This window comes from Beta vulgaris, chromosome 5 (assembly GCF_026745355.1).
Source record: "Beta vulgaris subsp. vulgaris cultivar EL10 chromosome 5, EL10.2, whole genome shotgun sequence".
In the NCBI taxonomy this organism is placed as follows: domain Eukaryota; kingdom Viridiplantae; phylum Streptophyta; class Magnoliopsida; order Caryophyllales; family Amaranthaceae; genus Beta; species Beta vulgaris.
In genome coordinates, this window is record NC_079206.1 from 54,631,026 (window position 1) to 54,650,083 (window position 19,058).

At 36.2% G+C, this 19,058-nt stretch overlaps 2 protein-coding genes across 3 annotated transcripts; both read left to right on the forward strand.

Annotated features, from left to right (window-relative positions):
• The first annotated feature begins 513 nt into the window (after positions 1–513).
• On the forward strand, positions 514–5,807 carry LOC104907886 (uncharacterized). 2 transcript variants are annotated; one of them, XM_010696908.4, is made up of 9 exons: positions 514–986; positions 2,130–2,245; positions 2,450–2,507; positions 2,686–2,835; positions 3,543–3,753; positions 4,189–4,234; positions 4,454–4,574; positions 4,686–4,758; positions 5,383–5,807. In XM_010696908.4, the coding sequence occupies exons 1-9, from the start codon at positions 857–859 to the stop codon at positions 5,600–5,602; spliced, it is 1,125 nt and encodes a 374-aa protein (XP_010695210.1). In that variant the 5' UTR covers positions 514–856; the 3' UTR covers positions 5,603–5,807. The 2 variants fall into 2 exon arrangements, with proteins under 2 accessions (XP_010695210.1, XP_048500310.1); XM_048644353.1 differs by lacking the exon at positions 514–986 and adding an exon at positions 1,015–1,636.
• Positions 5,808–15,649: 9,842 nt separating this feature from the next.
• On the forward strand, positions 15,650–18,998 carry LOC104907885 (DNAJ protein JJJ1 homolog). The gene is made up of 3 exons (XM_010696907.4): positions 15,650–17,626; positions 18,448–18,506; positions 18,590–18,998. The coding sequence occupies exons 1-3, from the start codon at positions 15,818–15,820 to the stop codon at positions 18,645–18,647; spliced, it is 1,926 nt and encodes a 641-aa protein (XP_010695209.4). The 5' UTR covers positions 15,650–15,817; the 3' UTR covers positions 18,648–18,998.
• Positions 18,999–19,058: the final 60 nt, after the last annotated feature.

Sequence of the window (19,058 nt, forward strand, 5' to 3'; positions counted from 1 at the left end):
AATCCACCTATTAATTGGCCTCACAATGATTTCTATGAAAGTAACCACGAAGTAAACCAATATTTTCAACTATCGTCATAATTTGTCTTGCAACTCTATAAATACTCTTAATGAATAACATCCACAAATCAAAAATCAAGTTATCTCATTCACTTTAATGAAACTAATACCCCAACTAGCAAAATATGAAAATAAAAGTAAACTAACTAACAAAATAAAAAAGAGTATACATATATTATCATATAAGGTAAAAGTTCTCTAATTATCGTCCAATAATGTTCCCTAATCTTTACGATAATAACCAAACTCTCTCTCTTAAACATGTTAAGAGCACTAGCAATGGTAAGAAAAAGTCTTGATTACCAATTTTAAGTATAATGTCTCGACAGTAAAACCATATAAGTCTAAGTCTTGATTCTTTTATACCAACTAAAACCAAGTCATTGTTCATGGTGAGTCTTAACATATTAGAATAAACAAAATTATAAATCTATTTTTTCAATTTTATCTTAGCTTTGGTCAATCCCAAACTCGAGCGCAAACCCAACCCCACTTTTCTTGATTCCCAAGCTTTAACAAACTCAAAACACATTTCTTTATTTGTATCTAATCAAAAAAAATTTAAAAAACACTTATCATAATCAACAAGACAACAAACAATGATTACGACGTCGTGTTTAAACATCGAATAATTTCAATGGCACACAAGATGAGAAGAGAAGGCCCCCCCACAGCCCACAGGCACATCGGCGACGAGTAGTAGCGCGCGCGCCCACTTCCTCTCTCAGACAATAATCCACAACCCTAACCACCACATTTTTCCGAGGAGAGAGAAAGAGAGCTTCTTTTAGCTTCAATGGCGGACAATGAAGGAGAGAGTCGTCTCTCTGCTGCAACTTCAATGGCGGCCACAGCTGCAGTATCGTCTTCCACTTCATCTTTACAAGCTCAAGCACTATTGCCGCATTCTACCAATTCTTTCTTCGGTTTATTTCTTTCTCTCTCAATTTATCCTTTCCTGCCGATGTTTGGCTGTTGTATGCGTTGATTTCTTGAATTTTTTTTGCTTCTTGTTATCTTGAATTTCTATATAAGTTGTTTCAGAAATTACTCGAATTGGATTATATTAAGCTTTTGGAATTGAAATTTGTAGTAATTTTGCACTGTTGAAACAGTCTGTTGATTTCTGCATTGCGGTTCTTTGTTGGTTGGTTAATCAGACAATTGAGCTGCGTAAATTGAGTAAATTTCGGAGAAGAATCTTTAATTAGTAGCAATATCATTTTAATCTTTAATTGAGCTGTTTTTTCAGTTGAAGAGTTGTTTTGAAATGTAAAGGCAATGGGAGCGAAAATGGAGACCGAGTGAAATGAAAACGTGAGATATGAAGTGAAAATGAAGGATTATTGTGAAAGAGTTGGAAGATACTGTGGCCAGGTTCTCAGTGTTGGATTCTATGGAGATTGTATGCGGTTTTCTTTTCTGGATTTTCGAAAACAAAAGGAACTTTGAGTTTTTATTTGTTATCTTTTCTGGATTTTCGAGAACAAAAGGAACTTTGAGTTTTATTTACTTGTTATCTTGATGCCTCTAATCTATGAAGAGACTGAGGGGATCCGTCTTGTATTATGAAAAGGTAAACAAGCGTGTGCGCTGTACCACACTTCCTTTAAGGTTTATAGTTTTGTACTTTGCAGTTGAGATTTGAGAGTGGATGATTGTTCCCGAATATGAGTAAATGGGACTTGTTAATGAACTTTTCATGTTTAAAAAGTGTGTTAAGGAGTCGTTTGCTGTTTCTGTTCGAAACACAGTAATAGATCCTAGATTTTTTTTCAAATTTCAGATTGCCAGTGTGCCGACAACTGCGCTAAATGGTTGAGGTTGATATTTGTTATTCTTTTAGAGTAGAAATGTAGGTAGTCGCTTTTAGTCATAGGTTTTGAACTTCAACTTGTTAATATTATACTATCCAGACACATTTGGCACATGATTATCCCGATTTTTCTGGATTTTAAAGGATAATGTGCAAAATTGCTTGTAGTTTCTAATTACTTGTCCATATATGATCTAAACTTCTGATGAATCTAGTGATAGATTATCATGAGCTCTGCTTTATTTGGCTGTAGTATGGAGAGAATTTCTATGGGGAGCCCTTGCTGGAGGATTTGGTGAAGGAACGATGCACCCAATTGATACTGTGAAGACGAGAATTCAAAGTCAAGCTATTCTGAGTGGATCTCAGGTATGTGGAGATATTGTCATCTGTGTTAACTTTCATTCCTTTTTTGTTTTTGGCATATTAAAATAAGGCCTTGCAAGAAATACCAGAATGACAGAATCTGGTATTGTCACATGTTGATCAAAAACTCTACCTCTGCTTGATGATTGATTGTATGATGCATGTCTGTAATTTTCAATTGTTAATATAGTATCTGTTTACTTGCAGCACCAAAAAACTGTGTTACAAATGATTAGAACTGTATGGGCTGCTGATGGACTAAGAGGTCTGCTGTGTTATGTTGATTTATCATTTACGTAATTCCCTCAAGTTTGTAATTTATGCTCTTTACCTACTGTCGACGTGGATATTACTTGATAACAAGTAGACTTTCCTACCATGAGATGTTTGGTGCTTTCTCATTTTCTACAGTTCTTATGTTTTTTTTTTTTTTTTGGGTATAGGCTTTTATAGAGGAGTTGCTCCTGGACTTACTGGCTCTCTTGCAACTGGAGCAACTTATTTTGGTTTCATCGAGTCTACTAAAAAGTGGATTGAAGAGTCACATCCTAGTCTTGGAGGTCACTGGGCCCACTTCCTTGCTGGAGGCATGGGTATGTTCTTGACATTATGAATGTTATTCTTGAATAATCATTGACATGTGCTATTTTTCTCCGTTAGAGAAGTTTCTGGCTGGGATTCAATTAGCTTTGCCTTGACCTATTAGTTTTGCATTTCACTTACAAGTACAAAGCTGTCTTTTAGAAGAATGAGACCGATGTGATAGCTCCCCATGCACATGAGCACATCTGGCAATATTAGTTGCCTACAAATAAGAATTACTGTAATATCTGATTTCCTACCAATAAGAAAGCTGGGAAATTTGTCATGTCAAATTAACACATTCACAAATGAGGTTTAGGACTATTTTTTTTGTTTTGATGTTTGAATCTGTAATTAACTTTGTTTTTCTTCTTCTCATTTTCTAAATTTAATATAATGTGAAACTTGTTTCCTATATGCTCTGATTAGCGAGTTTATTTGTCACTATGGGTTTTATCTTTGATTATTGAACAAATTTACATAACTCATAAGCATTTCAAAGCCAATATGTATTCATGATAAGCTTGTGTCTACTGTAGTATAATTTATGGTAAAGCTAAATGTATTTCATCAATGCTTGATTCATCTGCATGAATATGTTTCTTCTATCTGTGTCTTGATGTAAATGATTGTCACTATATTCTTGTGATCAAATACCGAAATAAACCCCGACTGATTTTTATAAATTTCCATTCTTTCTTCTGAAAATGTATTGCAGGGGACACACTTGGCTCGTTTATATATGTTCCATGTGAAGTGATAAAGCAACGGATGCAGGTTCAGGGCACAAGTGATTCTTGGAGTGCTGTGATCTCAAAATCTCAGAGTGGTAAAATTCCTGGAGTGAAGATGTATGGCTATTATAATGGAATGTTTCATGCTGGCCGTTCAATATGGAAGGAACAGGGCCGAAAGGGTCTATATGCCGGGTATGTTTGCGGTTGGTTCACTAAGTTAGTTTCTCCAGATCCTGACTGTCTCTTAAACTGCCACTAGAATAAGAGGATAACACTTTACAGTTTGATACTACTTTGATTTGCTTTTGGCTGGTTGGACATTCATTTTTGTGTGTAATTGGGGGGGGGGGGGGGGGTTGTATAGAATCAGTGCTTGTTTCTAGCACACTCTCTTCATGAAGGGGTTCTCTCTTGTTGTTTAGCTCAACTCCCCCCTCCATCCTGGGACTTGTTTAGTGTGTGGATGAAAGATAGGTTTGGGGTAATGTAACTACTGGCTACTGCAGAAGCTTAATGCCCCAGACCCCAACATTTTTCTACTCTTTCTGTACTCATGCACGACCTGCAGACTTCTTTCCAATTTGTAATTTTACTTGAAATTTCTTGAATTCTCGGTTCTTTCGGCAGGTATTGGTCTACACTAGCAAGGGATGTGCCTTTTGCTGGTTTGATGGTAGGTATCCCATAAATAGATCTACATCTTTTTTCTATTGTTTTCCCAATGATTAGTACATGTTAAGTAACAATCTACAATTTGCTTGCATGTATGCCGTATGCTTCATTCTTAATAAAAGATCTGCCATGTATGGTCCGCTTTTGAGGGTTAGGTGTGACTGGCTTGAGTTTTATTTAGATTACATGGTGCTATGAGAAGCTTTGCTCCATTTTGCAGGTAATGTTCTATGAAGCATTGAAAGATTTGACAGATTATGGGATGAAGAAGTGGACACTTGATGCGGACTACCAAATTAATACTACTCTTGAGGGATTGGTGCTAGGAGGAGTAGCTGGAGGTATAATTTCTTGTTATTTCTCTATTTTGTCTTGTGGTTGGAATATTAGATATTACATTGAAGTTGTCAGAAAGCTCGGCTCAAACCAGAAAGAACTATGAAACGTTGCAGGTTTGAGTGCTTATGTGACGACTCCGTTAGATGTTATCAAGACTAGATTGCAAGTCCAAGGACCAGATTTAAGGTATATGGCGGCTCAAACTGCACCTGTCTTCCATTCCCTGTGTCTACTGTAGGAATGTTAATTTAAAATACCCTGTTGTTAAGCATATTTCTCTCTTTTTTTTAGTTGCTTCTTTTTAAGGTGTGGGGGTGGGTGGGCTGGTGAGGTTATGCAGTTTGTCATGCTGCTAGACAAATTAGATTTTTCTTTTGGAGGGAAATAAATTAGATTGTCACTGATGCTGCAAAGATAGTTCGAGGTTTGTGCAAGTTGTTAATAAGACCTCCCATTATGATAACAACCTTGTGGCTTGTAATTGTCGAAGTCAACCATCAAGTAGGAAATGAGGGTAACTGTTGGAAAATGGCCTGAAATAGGCAGAGAAGAAACAAGAGTAAGGAAGTTTCATCTGACAGTGCTATACTGCTACATATGTAATGGCTTGGATATATGGATAAAAGAGTAAATGTGAGTTATGGTTCCCGTTGTATCAATTTCAACCATGTTTCTGGACTTCCTTGTGAAGTCACTCAAAATTTTTATAATCCCCGTTCTATATGCATATCTGGAGTGCTTAGGCTTTTGTTGCTGTTATATAACTAGTGAAGAACAACTCCACATACAATACCCGTGTGCTTCATGTAGGTACAAAGGCTGGTTCCATGCCATCCACAGGACTTGGATGATTGAAGGTGCTAAGGGGGCATTCAGAGGTAGCATCCCGAGGGTGATATGGTATGTACCAGCATCTGCTCTGACATTCATGGCAGTAGAATTCCTCAGAGAGAAGTTCAGTCGAAGGTTAGAAAATGAACAGGAAGAAGTTGCAAGCATCTCAATAGACAAGAAAAGGATCTTTAAGTGAGGTTGCTTAGGAATACTTCAGGAGCTGACAATTTTTTCCCATCCATCAGTTTTTTTTTCCATTCAGATGGGATATTGTTGTATAGATTCACAAAGGTTGAGCATAGGTGTAGTGTTGTAGTTCCTGTTACAAAGCTGATTGATAATAAAGGAAAGCACATAGTGAATGGCCCAATTTTGAAAATCACGAAGATGTTTTCTTTGCTTGTGATTGCTTACATACTTACATGCTTTAATCTTGTTATTAATACTGAAGTAAGTACTGGCGATTGTGAGGAATTTTAGTCTTGTAGGGCAATTCATCAGGCCGTGTATTATGCCTAGATCGTCTCGATGACCGTCTATCTCTATTCTCTATTCAGCGATGACCGTCTATCTCTATTCAGCTCTGGAAGAGTTTGGTATCTACATTAACTAATTAATATATTTCACTCATATGATAATCTAATTAAATTAATTTAAAAACTAGTGGAAACATTATTTGATCAATAAATTTCGTTAAATGTACGTAATTAATTATATTTGCTGAATAAAAATCATGTCAAAATTTTACTTAGAGGAACTTTTTGACCAATTTATCCTATTGATTTTTTGAGGTTTTTAGATATAATAATACAAGTTCGCTTTCTATTGAGAAAAGGTTGGGTAACAAAAAATGGATCTGTAGACATTTGTATTTCTCATAGCATACTTTATCTTTTTTTTTTTTTTTTTTTTTTTGGGGTAAATGTCTCTTGATAACATTTAGACATCAACAAATTTTTTTTTTTTTATAAAAATCCGTATAGTCACATGATTTAATTTAATACTTAGCTTCATCCTTCTTTTTCTATTACAACAATTGAGTTTTTACGCTTGTCAAAATACAATTTACCTATAAATATCTTCAATTACTTTTTAGTAAAAAATATAAAAATTTGATATTTTGAAAGTATATATCGAGATGAATCTAATAACATTCCTACATGATTATATTTTTTTTTACGTAAGAATCACAATAAATAGTGAATATGTGGTGGATGAATAGTGTAAAAATAAAAACTCAATTATTGCATAGATAAAGAATAGAAGAAGTATATACATAAATTCGATTATTCAATATAAGCCTATATTGGTATCTTTTGCTTTTTAAAGAAACTTTTCTTGATAATGCTAAAGACATCTATATTAAAGAAATTTTTATAAGATTGGAATATTAACATGATTCAATATAATATCAACACGACAAATAGGTTATGACGTTTAGTTTCCACAAGTATGCAGGTTGTATTTCCTTAACACTAACTCGACCCGTTTATTAAATGAGTCAACAACCTTTGAATCTTGTTAGCCCCTTTTATCGACTCGTTTATCAAACTATGCACACATTTATATAAACCAAACTAATCAATGGTGTAAATTTCTCAACAGGAATTGTGTCGAAATCAACCAAAGAATGCATCTTAAATAGTTATAAAAAATATATAAATGATTACAAGCCACATTTTCGTAATAGCTTGCAATTAATGTGAAAATTTTATTGTTCTCCCAGGAGCACGGTGCACACCCATGTACTCAGTAAATTTGTTCCATTTTCGATAAGTAAATGTTCTATTTCAACGAATGTTCATTTCAAGCATATTTTTCAACAAAAAAATATGTTCTATTTTTTGTAAAAATTGTTCTATTTTCAATGAGCAGATGTTCTATTTCAACAAATGTTCGTTTCAAGCTTATTCTTCAATAGAAAATTATGTTCTATTTTTCGTGAAAATTGTTCTATTTACGATAAGCAAATGTTCTATTTTAAAAATGTTCTTTTAAAACTTATTTTCCACCAAAAAATATGTTTTATTTTCCCTGAAAATATGTTCTATATTTGACAAGCATATAATCTATTAATGTTCCACTTCAAGAATAAAGTGTTCATTTTCGTAATTGGATTCTGATTCTGTTCCACTTGAACAATGAAATGTTCTTTTTCGTAAATAAATTCTTGTAATGTTCCATTTCAATAGTAAAATGCTCGTTTTCGTTAGTGAATTTTTGTAATGTTCCACTTCAATAGTAAAATGTTTGTTTTCGTATTCGTAAATGTTATATTTTGTATTGTGGGAGCACAGTTCTCATTGTGCTCCTGGGAGCACAATGCACACATTACAATTAAACAAACGGTTTTATTGTTGGATTCCGATATGAGTTCAACTCTAACATAGCTAGTTTAAAAAATGAATTGTGTCATGCCAACATGGTTACTTAAACAAATTGAAACCTCTATTCAAATTCGCTAATTTCGTATCGAGTTGGCAAGTTGTGTCAATATTATTTTCTACCTCTAGTTTAAATGGTTGACGTCCTTCATAAAATAATTGAAAGAAAATTTGTCAATTACTATTAGGGATGTTAGTGGGTAATGGACCATACCTGCATCCATGGATCCATATTCGTTTTTTGTTGGTTCCGGATCCTCAAATTTTGGACCCGATGAATTCGGGCAGGATTTGGATCCTAATTTTTTAAATGGATCCGGATCGGGTCCTAAATTATTATCAAATCCATATCCGTTCACCCCTTTTTTTTAAAATACATAATTAAAAGAGTAAAACTTAATGTTATTTATGCTTGAATTTGAAATATTAAGGTTGAATGCTTGTTTACTTCAACATCGACAAATGAAGATGATAAAAGCGTTGTTTTGTTTTTAAAAATCTTTAATTATTGTGAAAATTAGGGTCGTTTGAAGAAAAAAGGTTAGGATCCGTTTTGGACCCGGATCCTTGGAATTAGGATCTATTGGATCTGGATCCTCAATTTTATTACACCAACAGATCCTGAAAAACGGATCTGGATTTGGATTATAAAGGATCCGCGGTCCAGATCCTACTCGTTGACATCCCTATTTTTTTTTTGAGGGGAAAGAGTTGACAGCCCTAATTACTACCTTTTGACAGGTCATTGCATGTGATATTTTAAGGTAAAAAAAAGCTGTAATTTTAGAATCTTTTAAACAATTTACACTTATTATTGCTATCTTTTGCCAACATTAACTAGATTATATTTTGAGGTAGAACAACAATGGGCCAAAATCAATTTAAAATATTTATTTCACAAATCCAAAATGTAACATATTCAAAGGGCATGTCGGCGATCAACGATTAAATTAGTTACTTAATTAGAAGTGTTTGGCAAAAGTAGCTGTCGAAATTATAAAAGACAATAAATGACATTTATTCTAATATAAAATGAACTACAACAATTTCATATGTTTGTTCAATAGTTAAATTCAAGATTTATTTATTCAAAGAAGTTACAGAAAAAGGAGTATACGACTTTTCATCTGCTCAAAGAAATATATAAATCTAAGAAAATATTCAACCCTCGGAAAATTTATATTACCAAATTTTACTAAAATACTTGTAAAATATATTATCTTGAAAATAAATATTTAAATTAAATTTTTGCTATTGTAAAATAAACATTGAATTGCCATAAAATAAAACAATTAAAGGAAAAAAAAGCATTGGTTAATAATTCTACCTTATACTATTGTATAGTGTTTATTTGCTAGACCGCTACCTCTACATCTCAAACGTTACTTGTAGTAATGTTCCACAATCGCTACTCATAATCTACTTCAACCGCTACCCAGTATTACAACCACTACCTTACCAAACACTCATAAATTTCTTAAGTAGCGTTTTAATCTTGTCAAACCGCTAGCCGCTACTTCAAACACTAGTGCCAATAGTGCCAAACAGGGCCAAAATGTTTTTGGTTAATGTTCTTGTCGCATGAAGACACATGTCAAGATGCATAGTTTATGGACACGTGGTGAAATCATTAGCTGCTTGACAAGTGATCATTTTTTCTCTTCCTTTTTATATAATAGACATATGCATCAACCAACGTACAACTAATCAGATGGAGAAAAAAACAATGGTTTCTTCTTTTTATTGCTTCTAGAAATTTTATAGCATCTCGTCCTAGTTCACAGAGCATCACCAAAACCTAAATTATTATGTTCCACAGTGGAAGCCATTTTTGTTTTGGTTTGAGTATCTCCTATTAACCATTAAATAAATTATTATAAATAAAACTATGCAAATATTAGATAAAAGAAATTTAACAATCCAAAAAAAAAAAAACATTCTGACTCTCACGTTTCAAGAAACTAATACATTCATTAGGGCTCTTCTATCCATAACTTTAATTAGCAAGCTACTATTCTAGCAACATCTGGTTATTTTTTGAGTCTCCTTCTTCACTATCAATCTCATATCACCAAATGAAACCCTAAAAATCAAAACTAAATAATGCGATTCGACATAAAGGAGACGAGACAGAGAAAATGAAAGCAAATGATCGAAATCTTAAAACTCCTTATTAAACAAAAAAAAATGAGAATCGATATTAAGGAAATGACAATAAGAAGGCTTAACAAAAAAGAAGAACTAAACACTTCTAAGTAGGATTGGTTTCATATATAAATGAGAAATTGCTTTATGCACCAAAAAAATTAGAGAATTAGTGGAAGATCGAACAGAAAAACAAGTGAAATTTGACAATTTCATAGCCAATTCTGACGAATTCAAATCCTAAGTCCATTAGAATCTAAAGCAAAGAAAGGAAGAAGAAAGAAAAGAAACAGGAGAGACAAAGACGAAAAGAGGAGAGAGAGTGGACTGAGGAAAAAGAAGAAGCAAATTGTAGATAATGAGGGAAATAGGAAATGGATGTGAGGGGCTGAAGGAAATGGAAGGATTCAAAAGAGTTGCAGAGCAAACCTTGCAATAACAACAAGACCACTTGAATAGTAAATTTCAAGCGAAATCAATTCAAAAATCTTTACATTTTTTTAAAGAAAAAATCCTTACTTTTAACAGGTTAAGTATTTATGTAATGTTGAATATTACATTAATTATCTATATAACTTATCAATTTTTATTACTACTTATTTTTAATATGTATTCTATATCATTAGACACTATTTACATATTTAAAAAAATTAAAATTTTAGTATTGAATTTATTCTATTAGTGCTTTATGAATTTTAGTCTAGACCTAATCTTATTGTACATCAAATGGATATATAAATTGCTTTCCTAAATAGCAACTTAGAGTAGGTGATTTATGTTATTCAAAAATAGATCTTTTACAATTATTGACAGTCAAACCTAAAATCATCGTCAACACTTGACGGCTAATGCTTTCTTTTAGAATATAAGTCATCCCTTAATCAAAAAACCCATTAATTATATCCTCCGTTTTCTTTTAGTTGTACCTAAAGCATTTTGCACTTTTGCCAACACAATTTTAAATTTTTTTTTGACATCGGAAAAATGTGCATTAATTAAAACCAGAATTACATCCTAATGCTAAAAACCAAACAAACGAACACAAAGAGATTAAACTGAGATGGACTTGCTCTTACACAACTACTACAAAGCCATACATACCTTAAACTATAACAAAAATATTCTATCTGGTGGATGACGCTTCTGTTGGGAGATGATGCGCGCCAGAACCCTGCTGAATGCAGTGAGAGGAGAGGGCTGATTTCACGAGCAGGGCAACCAAGGAACAGCGAGATTATGAACTCGCTATATTTCCAGGTCAAGTTTCCTGAAAGAGTCACATTCGTATGAGACTTAATACCCTTTTGAAAGGGTATTTTGTGAGACTTCTCCACCATGGAGAAGCTCAAATGAGTTGACGCGCTATAAACCCAATTGACAAATTGGAGAGCCGTCTTCAAATTTGGTTTTGTCAAGGCAATGATAAATGAAACCATTAACAAGCGAGATTGAAATCTAATCAAGGTTAGATCTCGAAAAACAAGCCGATTATGAAAATCGGATAAACCAAACCCCAAACATGAAATTTCTGACCCTAACCAACCACCTAGACAGATGGATTTAACAAGCACCACCACCATACTCATCAGCAACACCATACTGATCCAACTAAAAACTCAACAACGTAAAACAGTTACCTAAACATAAAAGAGAACACACTTCCAAGATCCAAAACAACACCGGGTGAAGGGTGGTGAAAAGCAAAACCACAGTGAGAAACCGCCTACACAACACTAAGGGGGAGGGGGAGGGAAAAGCCCGGTACCTTGACGTTTATCCTGATATGACACTGGGGGGATGGGGAGGGGAGGCCTGAAACAGATAACTAAGGGGAGGGGGAGGGGAGGCCCTGATAACTAAGGGGAGGGGGGAGACACCTAACCACGAAAAACAGGGGAAGGGGGAGGGGGAATCAAACCTAAACTAACTCACGATGGTCGGTGGAGACGGCGGAGATGGCGTGAGTGAGAAGATGCGACTGTAAAGCTGGGTGACGAACGACGGAAAACAACCGAAAACTACCCGATGAGACCAAGGAAAATCTAGGCGACGAGGCGGAAGTGTGAATGCTATGAAAATCGATGGAAAACCGACAGAAAAGGCAAAGAAAAAACGATGGAACTCGCCGGAGATCCGCCGGAAACCCTACGAGGCGCCGGATCTCCGGCGAGTTCTAGAGTTAGGCGATTTTTTTTTGTTTGTAGAGAGAAGGTAGAGGAAAAAATTTAGAGAGAGAAGCTTTACTTTAAACTTTAATACATCTTATTATGCATAAAGAAAAAACTATAAAATATTGATATCTAATAAGATCTCACATGACTATCATGTGCGCGTCTTGCAATGCACATCTTTGAACTTAAATATCTTTCATTATACACCCTCCCATCTTTATTAGTTCATCCGTTTATTTTGCACAAAAGTTTAGGAGAAATAATGTTGTGGGACATAGAAATAAAGAGAAACTATTATTTTATACTCCCTCCGTTTCATTTTAATTGTTACACTATTCACAAATATTACTTTGACAATCATTTGTAGAGGTGGGCATGGGCCGTGCCAGGTCCGTTGTCCGCTCGAGGCCCGGCCCATTGTTCGCTACGTGGGTCGCGGGCCTCACGGTCAAGAAATTTTATTACAGACCCGCACCGGCACGTGCCCGCGGGCTGAACGCTCATTTCCTTTGTTTTTTAGCTAAAACTATCAATAGTACAAAAAAACAACATAAAACACGGGCTAGGCCCGCAAGAGGCACGAGCCCGGCCTGCGGACCTAGGCCGGGCCGTGGACAAAATTTAGAAATTTTAAGCCCGGCACGCCACTCCTAGGCTCGGGCCCCCCATTTCCCCAAGCCCGCGGGCCGAGCCCGTGAACAGGCCCGACCCATGCCCAGGTCTAATCATTTGTGATTTATACGCGGATGAAAATATGGTCATGTGGGATCTTGTTAGATTCATCATAACATGTATTTTATTAATATGCAATTTTTATAATTTTTACAAATACGAAACTAAAGATATATGTTTTTCAAAGTTTTGCATTGGCATGCATGAAAAGTGTAAGTGTGTAGATTAAAATGACACGGAGGGAGTATTAAAGTTGAATGTATGTGTGAGGGAAAGTTAGTGGTCCCATTTCAAAAGTAGAAAAAAAAGAAATGGGTAAACTAATAAGGGACATTCCCAAAAATAATACGGGTAAACTAATAAAGACCGGACTACCGAAGGTAGTATATTAGTAAAAATTACAAGTGAAAGTATTAGGTCAGACCGTCTGACCCAATATTCTCGTCAGACGGGCTGAGCCCAGTACTATAATATACAGCAACGACGGCGGTCGAAGGATTCTCCACCATTCCCACATAAAACCCACCACCACCACCACAACCACCACCACCACATTACAAAGCCTCATCCATCTCCACCGCCACCACCTCAGTTCTCGGATTTTGGCCATTGACTGTATATTTCCCAGTAGAGATGTCGAAGAAGGAATTATCAAAGATGTTATGGACTGATGCCGCCATTAAAGCTATTGAGAGTAAAGCTGGTTCAAGAAAGTATGAGAATTTATGGCCAAAAGCTGTTTTGGAAGCCTATGCTCGAACCTATGCTCGAGGGTGATGCTCTCAATGAGTGATTGTTTAACGAGTTGACGTAGTTGAGGAGAAAGCTTGGCCCAATGACCAGTAATCTTCTTTCCCATCAAAACAGCAGTAAGCTGACGAACATTAGGAGTCTTAGCAGTGCGAAGATGATGAACCAACGCAGGAACTACTTGAGGATCCTTCGATAAGCGCTTAATTTGATCCTCAGCTTGCCTTCGAGCATCATTGTCAGGCATCAAAAATTGTATCAGTAGCATCTCAAGTGACTGTGACATTTTTCCTCTCTTTCTTTCTATTTGAGGTTAGTTTTCTTTTCAGTTGGACTTTGTTTTCTTTCAGTTGGACTTTGTTTTCTTTCAGTTAGACTTTGTGTTCTTTCAGTTGGACTTTCTTTTCTTTCAGTTGGACTTTCTTTTTCTTTCAGTTGGACTTTCTTTTCTTTCAGTTAGACTTTCTTTTCTTTCAGTTAGACTTTCTTTTCTTTCAGTTGGACTTTCTTTTCTTTCAGTTGGACCAACTGAAAGAAATAATGGACTAACTGAAACAAAATAAAGACTACCTGAAGAAAAATGTAGACTACCTGAAAAAAAATAAAGACCAACTGAAACCCAAGTAAGTCTAACTGAAGCACAAAAACCCACTGAAAAACAAAGAAGACTAACTGAAAACAAAATGAAGACTACCTGAAAAAAATTAGAACCACCTGAAAAAATGAAAGACTACCTGAAAAAAAATTGGAACCACCTGAAAGTCGTCCGACCAAGATTATGGTCGGACGAGTCCGACACAATACGTTCTCAAATTACAATGATTGAATATTAATAAAGTCCTAATTGAGACGAATCAAACAAGAACTCACATGACTGTATTTTTTCTTATAAATTGAAAAAAAATCTCTCTAATTATGAATAGTGTCAAGATTTTAAATGAGAATGATAAAAAAAACAAAGGATATGCACCAAGACTCTCCAGGTTCGAGCTACTCTAAAATTCCGTCATGTTGTATATGATGCCTCGTGTCCTTGGTCCCTTGGAACCGAAGAATCAATATCCCATATGCCCTCTTTGAATGCACAGAATTTGGCAACTATGGCGAGATTGTGTTGCCGCGAAATGATTGTCAATATTGGTAATGCTGATTTGTTAGAAGTGATAGCAAGGTGGAGTGAGATGGATGGGAAGATGGTGCAAAAAGGTTGTCTTCTTGCGTGGAATTTATGATATGAGGGGAACAAATTTGTTTTTGAGAACAGATGTGCTCCCAATGATATCGTGGACCAACGCACCCAAAGGCAAGCGGAGGAATATAACGCCGATATGAGCCGTATATATGCTGGATCGAGAAGCACATCTACGCCCAGTTCGAGTATTTGGCGTGCCCTTGCTTGGGGTTTGGTGAAATTCAACTTGGACGCGTCTTTGAGCGATGAGGGCTAGGCTGGCTTGGGTATCGTTGCGCGAGATAGTGAATGTAAGATACTCTTGTCGACAGTGAAGCGAGCTAAGGCATGGTGGCCACCGGACATAGCTGAGGCAAAAGCTATCCTCTTGGCCGTGAGTTGGGCTAGATTACAAGGCTTTAAGAACGTGATTTTTGAGTCCGATGCACAAGTTCTCATCTCATTCTCTCTATGGCTGCGATCTATTTTTCAGACTTGGATATGCTATTCTTGAAGAAATTCTTTTCCTTTGATTTTGTTAATTTCTCTCATGTTAAAAGGGATGAGAATTTTGTTGCCCATCAAAGTAGTGTCGTTTGGTTATAAGCAATACCGAGTGAATTATTGTCCTAGTATTATTACTCCATATGTATCCATGGATACTTTATCTCTTGATTATTTCACTACTCTCTTCATATTAAAAAACAGAGGGAGTTTAGGGTCTGTTCTCTTCGGCATAAAACAACTGAACTGAACTGATTTGAACTGAACTGAACTGATTTGAACTGAACTGAACTGAATTGAACTGAACTAAAATAAATAGTGATATGTGAGAGTAAAAGTATTTGTCAAGAGCTGAACTGAACTGGTCTGAACTGAACTGAACTGAATTGAACTGAAAATAAGCTGGGGGAGAACATACCCTAATTAAAGAAAAAAAAGAAGCTGAAGCTACCGGGTAAAGGTCTACCAGAAACGGGGAACCTATATACTACCCCAAAAAAAAGCAAAAACACGCCACACCATTGCCGACTTCTATACATGATAAAACTCCATCAATTCGAATCCAATTTCTGATTTAAGAAGATTGGAATTTGGAAGGATTTAATCATTCAACAATGGCGGCAACTGATAAACGTTGTTACTACGAAGTATTAGACCTCCCACAAAGCTGCACACCAGACGAAATTCGCAGCGCATACAAAAAACTCGCACTTCAACGACACCCCGACAAACTTATGCAATCAGGGGTCTCTTCCGCTGACGCAACCGCCGCATTTCAAGAGCTTGTGCGCGCATACGAGGTTTTATCCGACCCAAAAGAGCGTTCTTGGTACGATTCTCATCGTTCACAAATCCTGTTTTCTTCACCTTCTGGTAGTAATTCTGATTCCCCATTTCCGGATTTATTTTCATACTTTAGTCCATCATGTTACACTGATTATAATGATCCAAAAACTGGGTTTTATAAGGTTTATGGTGATGTGTTTGATAAGATATATGCGCATGAGATAAAGTTTAGTAAGTTGATGGGGTTGAGATTAGGGTTGGTGAAAGAGGCACCTTTGTTGGGGGATTTGAGGTGTGATTATAGTCAGGTGAATGCGTTTTATGGGTATTGGTTGGGGTTTTGTACAGTGATGGATTTTGGGTGGGTGGATGAGTATGATGCGGCGGCAGGGGCGAATAGGAAGTCCAGGAGGGTGATGGAGGAGGAGAATAAGAAGTTGAGGAAGAAGGCGAAGAGGGAGTTTAATGAGACGGTTCGTGGGTTGGCCGAGTTTGTGAAGAAGAGGGATAAGAGGGTGATTGATATGATGGTGAGGAAGGAGAAGGAGAGGGAGAAGAAACGCGAGGAGGAGTTGGCGAGAAAGAAGGAGAGAGAGAGGGAGAAGTTGGAGAGGGCGAGGTTATATGAGGAGCCGGATTGGGCTAAGGTTAAGGAGGTGGAGGTTATTGAGGAGGAGGAGGAGAACGAAGAGGAGGACAGGAAGGAGTTCTATTGTGCTGCTTGTGGGAAGAAGTTTAAGTCAGATAAGCAGTGGAGGAATCATGAGCAGTCGAAGAAGCATAAGGAAAAGGTGGCTCAGTTGAGAAAGTCTTTTGTCGAGGAAGATGGTTTTGAGGATGTTGAAGAGGTGGATGTTGATGATGAGGTTCAGCAAGAAGATGAAACTGTAGAGCGTGTGGAAAGGAACACCGAGGACCAGAAAAATGAGGCACATGATGGTTTTGTGTCTGCAGAGGATGATGTTGATGATTTAGAAGAGAATTTTAAGGAAAGTGTTGGGCTTGAGGAGGGACGGAGTAGATATGAATTCCTTTCTGATGACGAAGATGGCAGTGTTAATGATGAAGAGCCTAACGGGATTGAGGATTCAGAAGAGAATCCTAAGGAAAGTGTTGGGCTTGAGGACGGAAGAAGTAGATATGAACTCCCTTCTGATGATGAAGATGGCATTGGTAATGATAAAGACCCGAATGAGGTTGAGCAGTCCACACGTGAATCCGATGATGAGTCGAATATTCTTGAAGCCATGATCTCTGGCCGTCGGAATAAGAAACATGTGACTTTTAAGAATGAATCTCTTGAAAGCAATAATGCTGAGAGAGAGGATAATCTAGAGCCCATGGAATATAATAACAAAAAAGGCAAAAAGAAGAGCAGAAGAGCCAAGAAAGAGAAAGGCAATGTTTCTCATGCTGAAACAACAAGAGCAGGTGATGGTGATATTGATGTTCAGGTCGAGGAAAACAATGGGCTCAACACTTCAGATACCGCAAATAATGGGGATGATGATCAAGCAGATAACATAGAAGCTAGTAGTAAAGCTGTAAAACAATCTTTCGGGAAGAAAGATAAAGGTACCTCTAAGCGAGATACAGAGGCCAAACAGAAGAATTCGTCCAAGGGAAGAAAACAAAAGGTGAATAGTATTAATTTTTCTGGTTTTGTATATTTCTTTGTCCAGTAAGCACATTGGCAACTTTATTTGATGAATTTCGTATTCCTTATGTCTTATATGCAGTAATTCATATCCATGTCAAAAACTTTCAAACAATACTTTGTTTTGTGCTCTATATCTTTTCTGCATTTTGAATTAGTTTTTGGTGAGAAATAAATTGTAAAATGCAAATATCTGGTGCTGAATGGGAAATGTAACTATTTCTTTGGTATGAAGGGGTGTGAATAGAAGATTTAGAAACCATAGATTTTTTTTGGAATCGAATGCCTATTAGCCTGTTTTACTCGTTAGTCGTTACCGGGGGTGGGGGGGGGGGGGGGTGTGGGGGTGTTAAGAAGCATAAACTTTTGGCGAAGTTATATATTTTATTTCAAATCTTTCCTTTGCACAGGTAAGTTAGAGAGTGTAACATTGTACAGGAAAAGTGGCTTTTTCATTTTTCTTTCGTTTTTAAAGGATATAAAACAGTTTTCCCAAGGGTGGACACATTTTTTATTATTCCTCACCTTTTCTAAATTTTCACCTTCTATTAATCCCTTTCGCTATGTTGCATTCTTCCTTTTCTTTCTTATTTTACTTCCAAGAAACCAAACAAAGGAAATTTAGACTAAAATTGTGTTTTCGCCCTGAAAAATCTCTTATGGAAGATGATTTTCCATTCAGTTGGATTTTCGTCAGACCAAAGAGGCTTAGTTCATCATGAAAAGGATTCAATCTTGCTGAGATTTAAACTGGGATGTGTCTGCATGATAGTACCGTATACTTACTTTGTTTCCCTGCAGGGAAGTTCTAAAAATCGTGACCCTGTTTGTGAGAAATGTGGCGAAGAATTTGAGTCAAGGTAATTCTTATTCTTTTTCGATCTTTGTTTAGGTTTTCTTCTTATATATATCTTTTGTGATGATGTGGTGCTACTTTTAACAGAAGTAAACTTCACAAGCATTTGAGTGAGACTGGCCATGCATCACTGAAATCTAGATGATGACTGACTTTGACGTCTGTATAATATGAAGAGGACAGCACCAGCCTGCGGATCAAACTGCAGAAACTCAAATATGTTGTATTGCCGTGTCAGATTTTAGGAGCAAGATATATGACAAATTCTGTTGTTTGAGGGCTAGCCTCCCACAATTAGTGAGAAAATTTTGATATAGCTAAATTCTTTCTGCCATAATTGATATTTATTGGGATTGTAGTTGTACTTGTGTCAATGTTAGGATTCTGAGAAAAGGCAGGCTCTCAGAACACATTTCTCTACATGGAAAATTTATGTAATTGAGCTGTAAAGAGGTTCTACTTTAACTTGTCATGTTTATCAACACAACTTTGACTATGAACATTTTTTTAATTATCTGTTGTTAGAACTTATAATTCTGATTGTACATTAAAACGA

Coding starts and splice junctions, on each gene's coding strand:
- LOC104907886 (XM_010696908.4), top strand. CDS start 857: ATGGCGGACAATGAAGGAGAGAGTCGTCTCTCTGCTGCAACTTCAATG. Junction 4,575..4,685: donor GCTAGGAGGAGTAGCTGGAG/GTATAATTTCTT, acceptor GAAACGTTGCAG/GTTTGAGTGCTTATGTGACG. Junction 4,759..5,382: donor GTCCAAGGACCAGATTTAAG/GTATATGGCGGC, acceptor TGCTTCATGTAG/GTACAAAGGCTGGTTCCATG.
- LOC104907885 (XM_010696907.4), top strand. CDS start 15,818: ATGGCGGCAACTGATAAACGTTGTTACTACGAAGTATTAGACCTCCCA. Junction 17,627..18,447: donor CCAAGGGAAGAAAACAAAAG/GTGAATAGTATT, acceptor GTTTCCCTGCAG/GGAAGTTCTAAAAATCGTGA. Junction 18,507..18,589: donor GGCGAAGAATTTGAGTCAAG/GTAATTCTTATT, acceptor TACTTTTAACAG/AAGTAAACTTCACAAGCATT.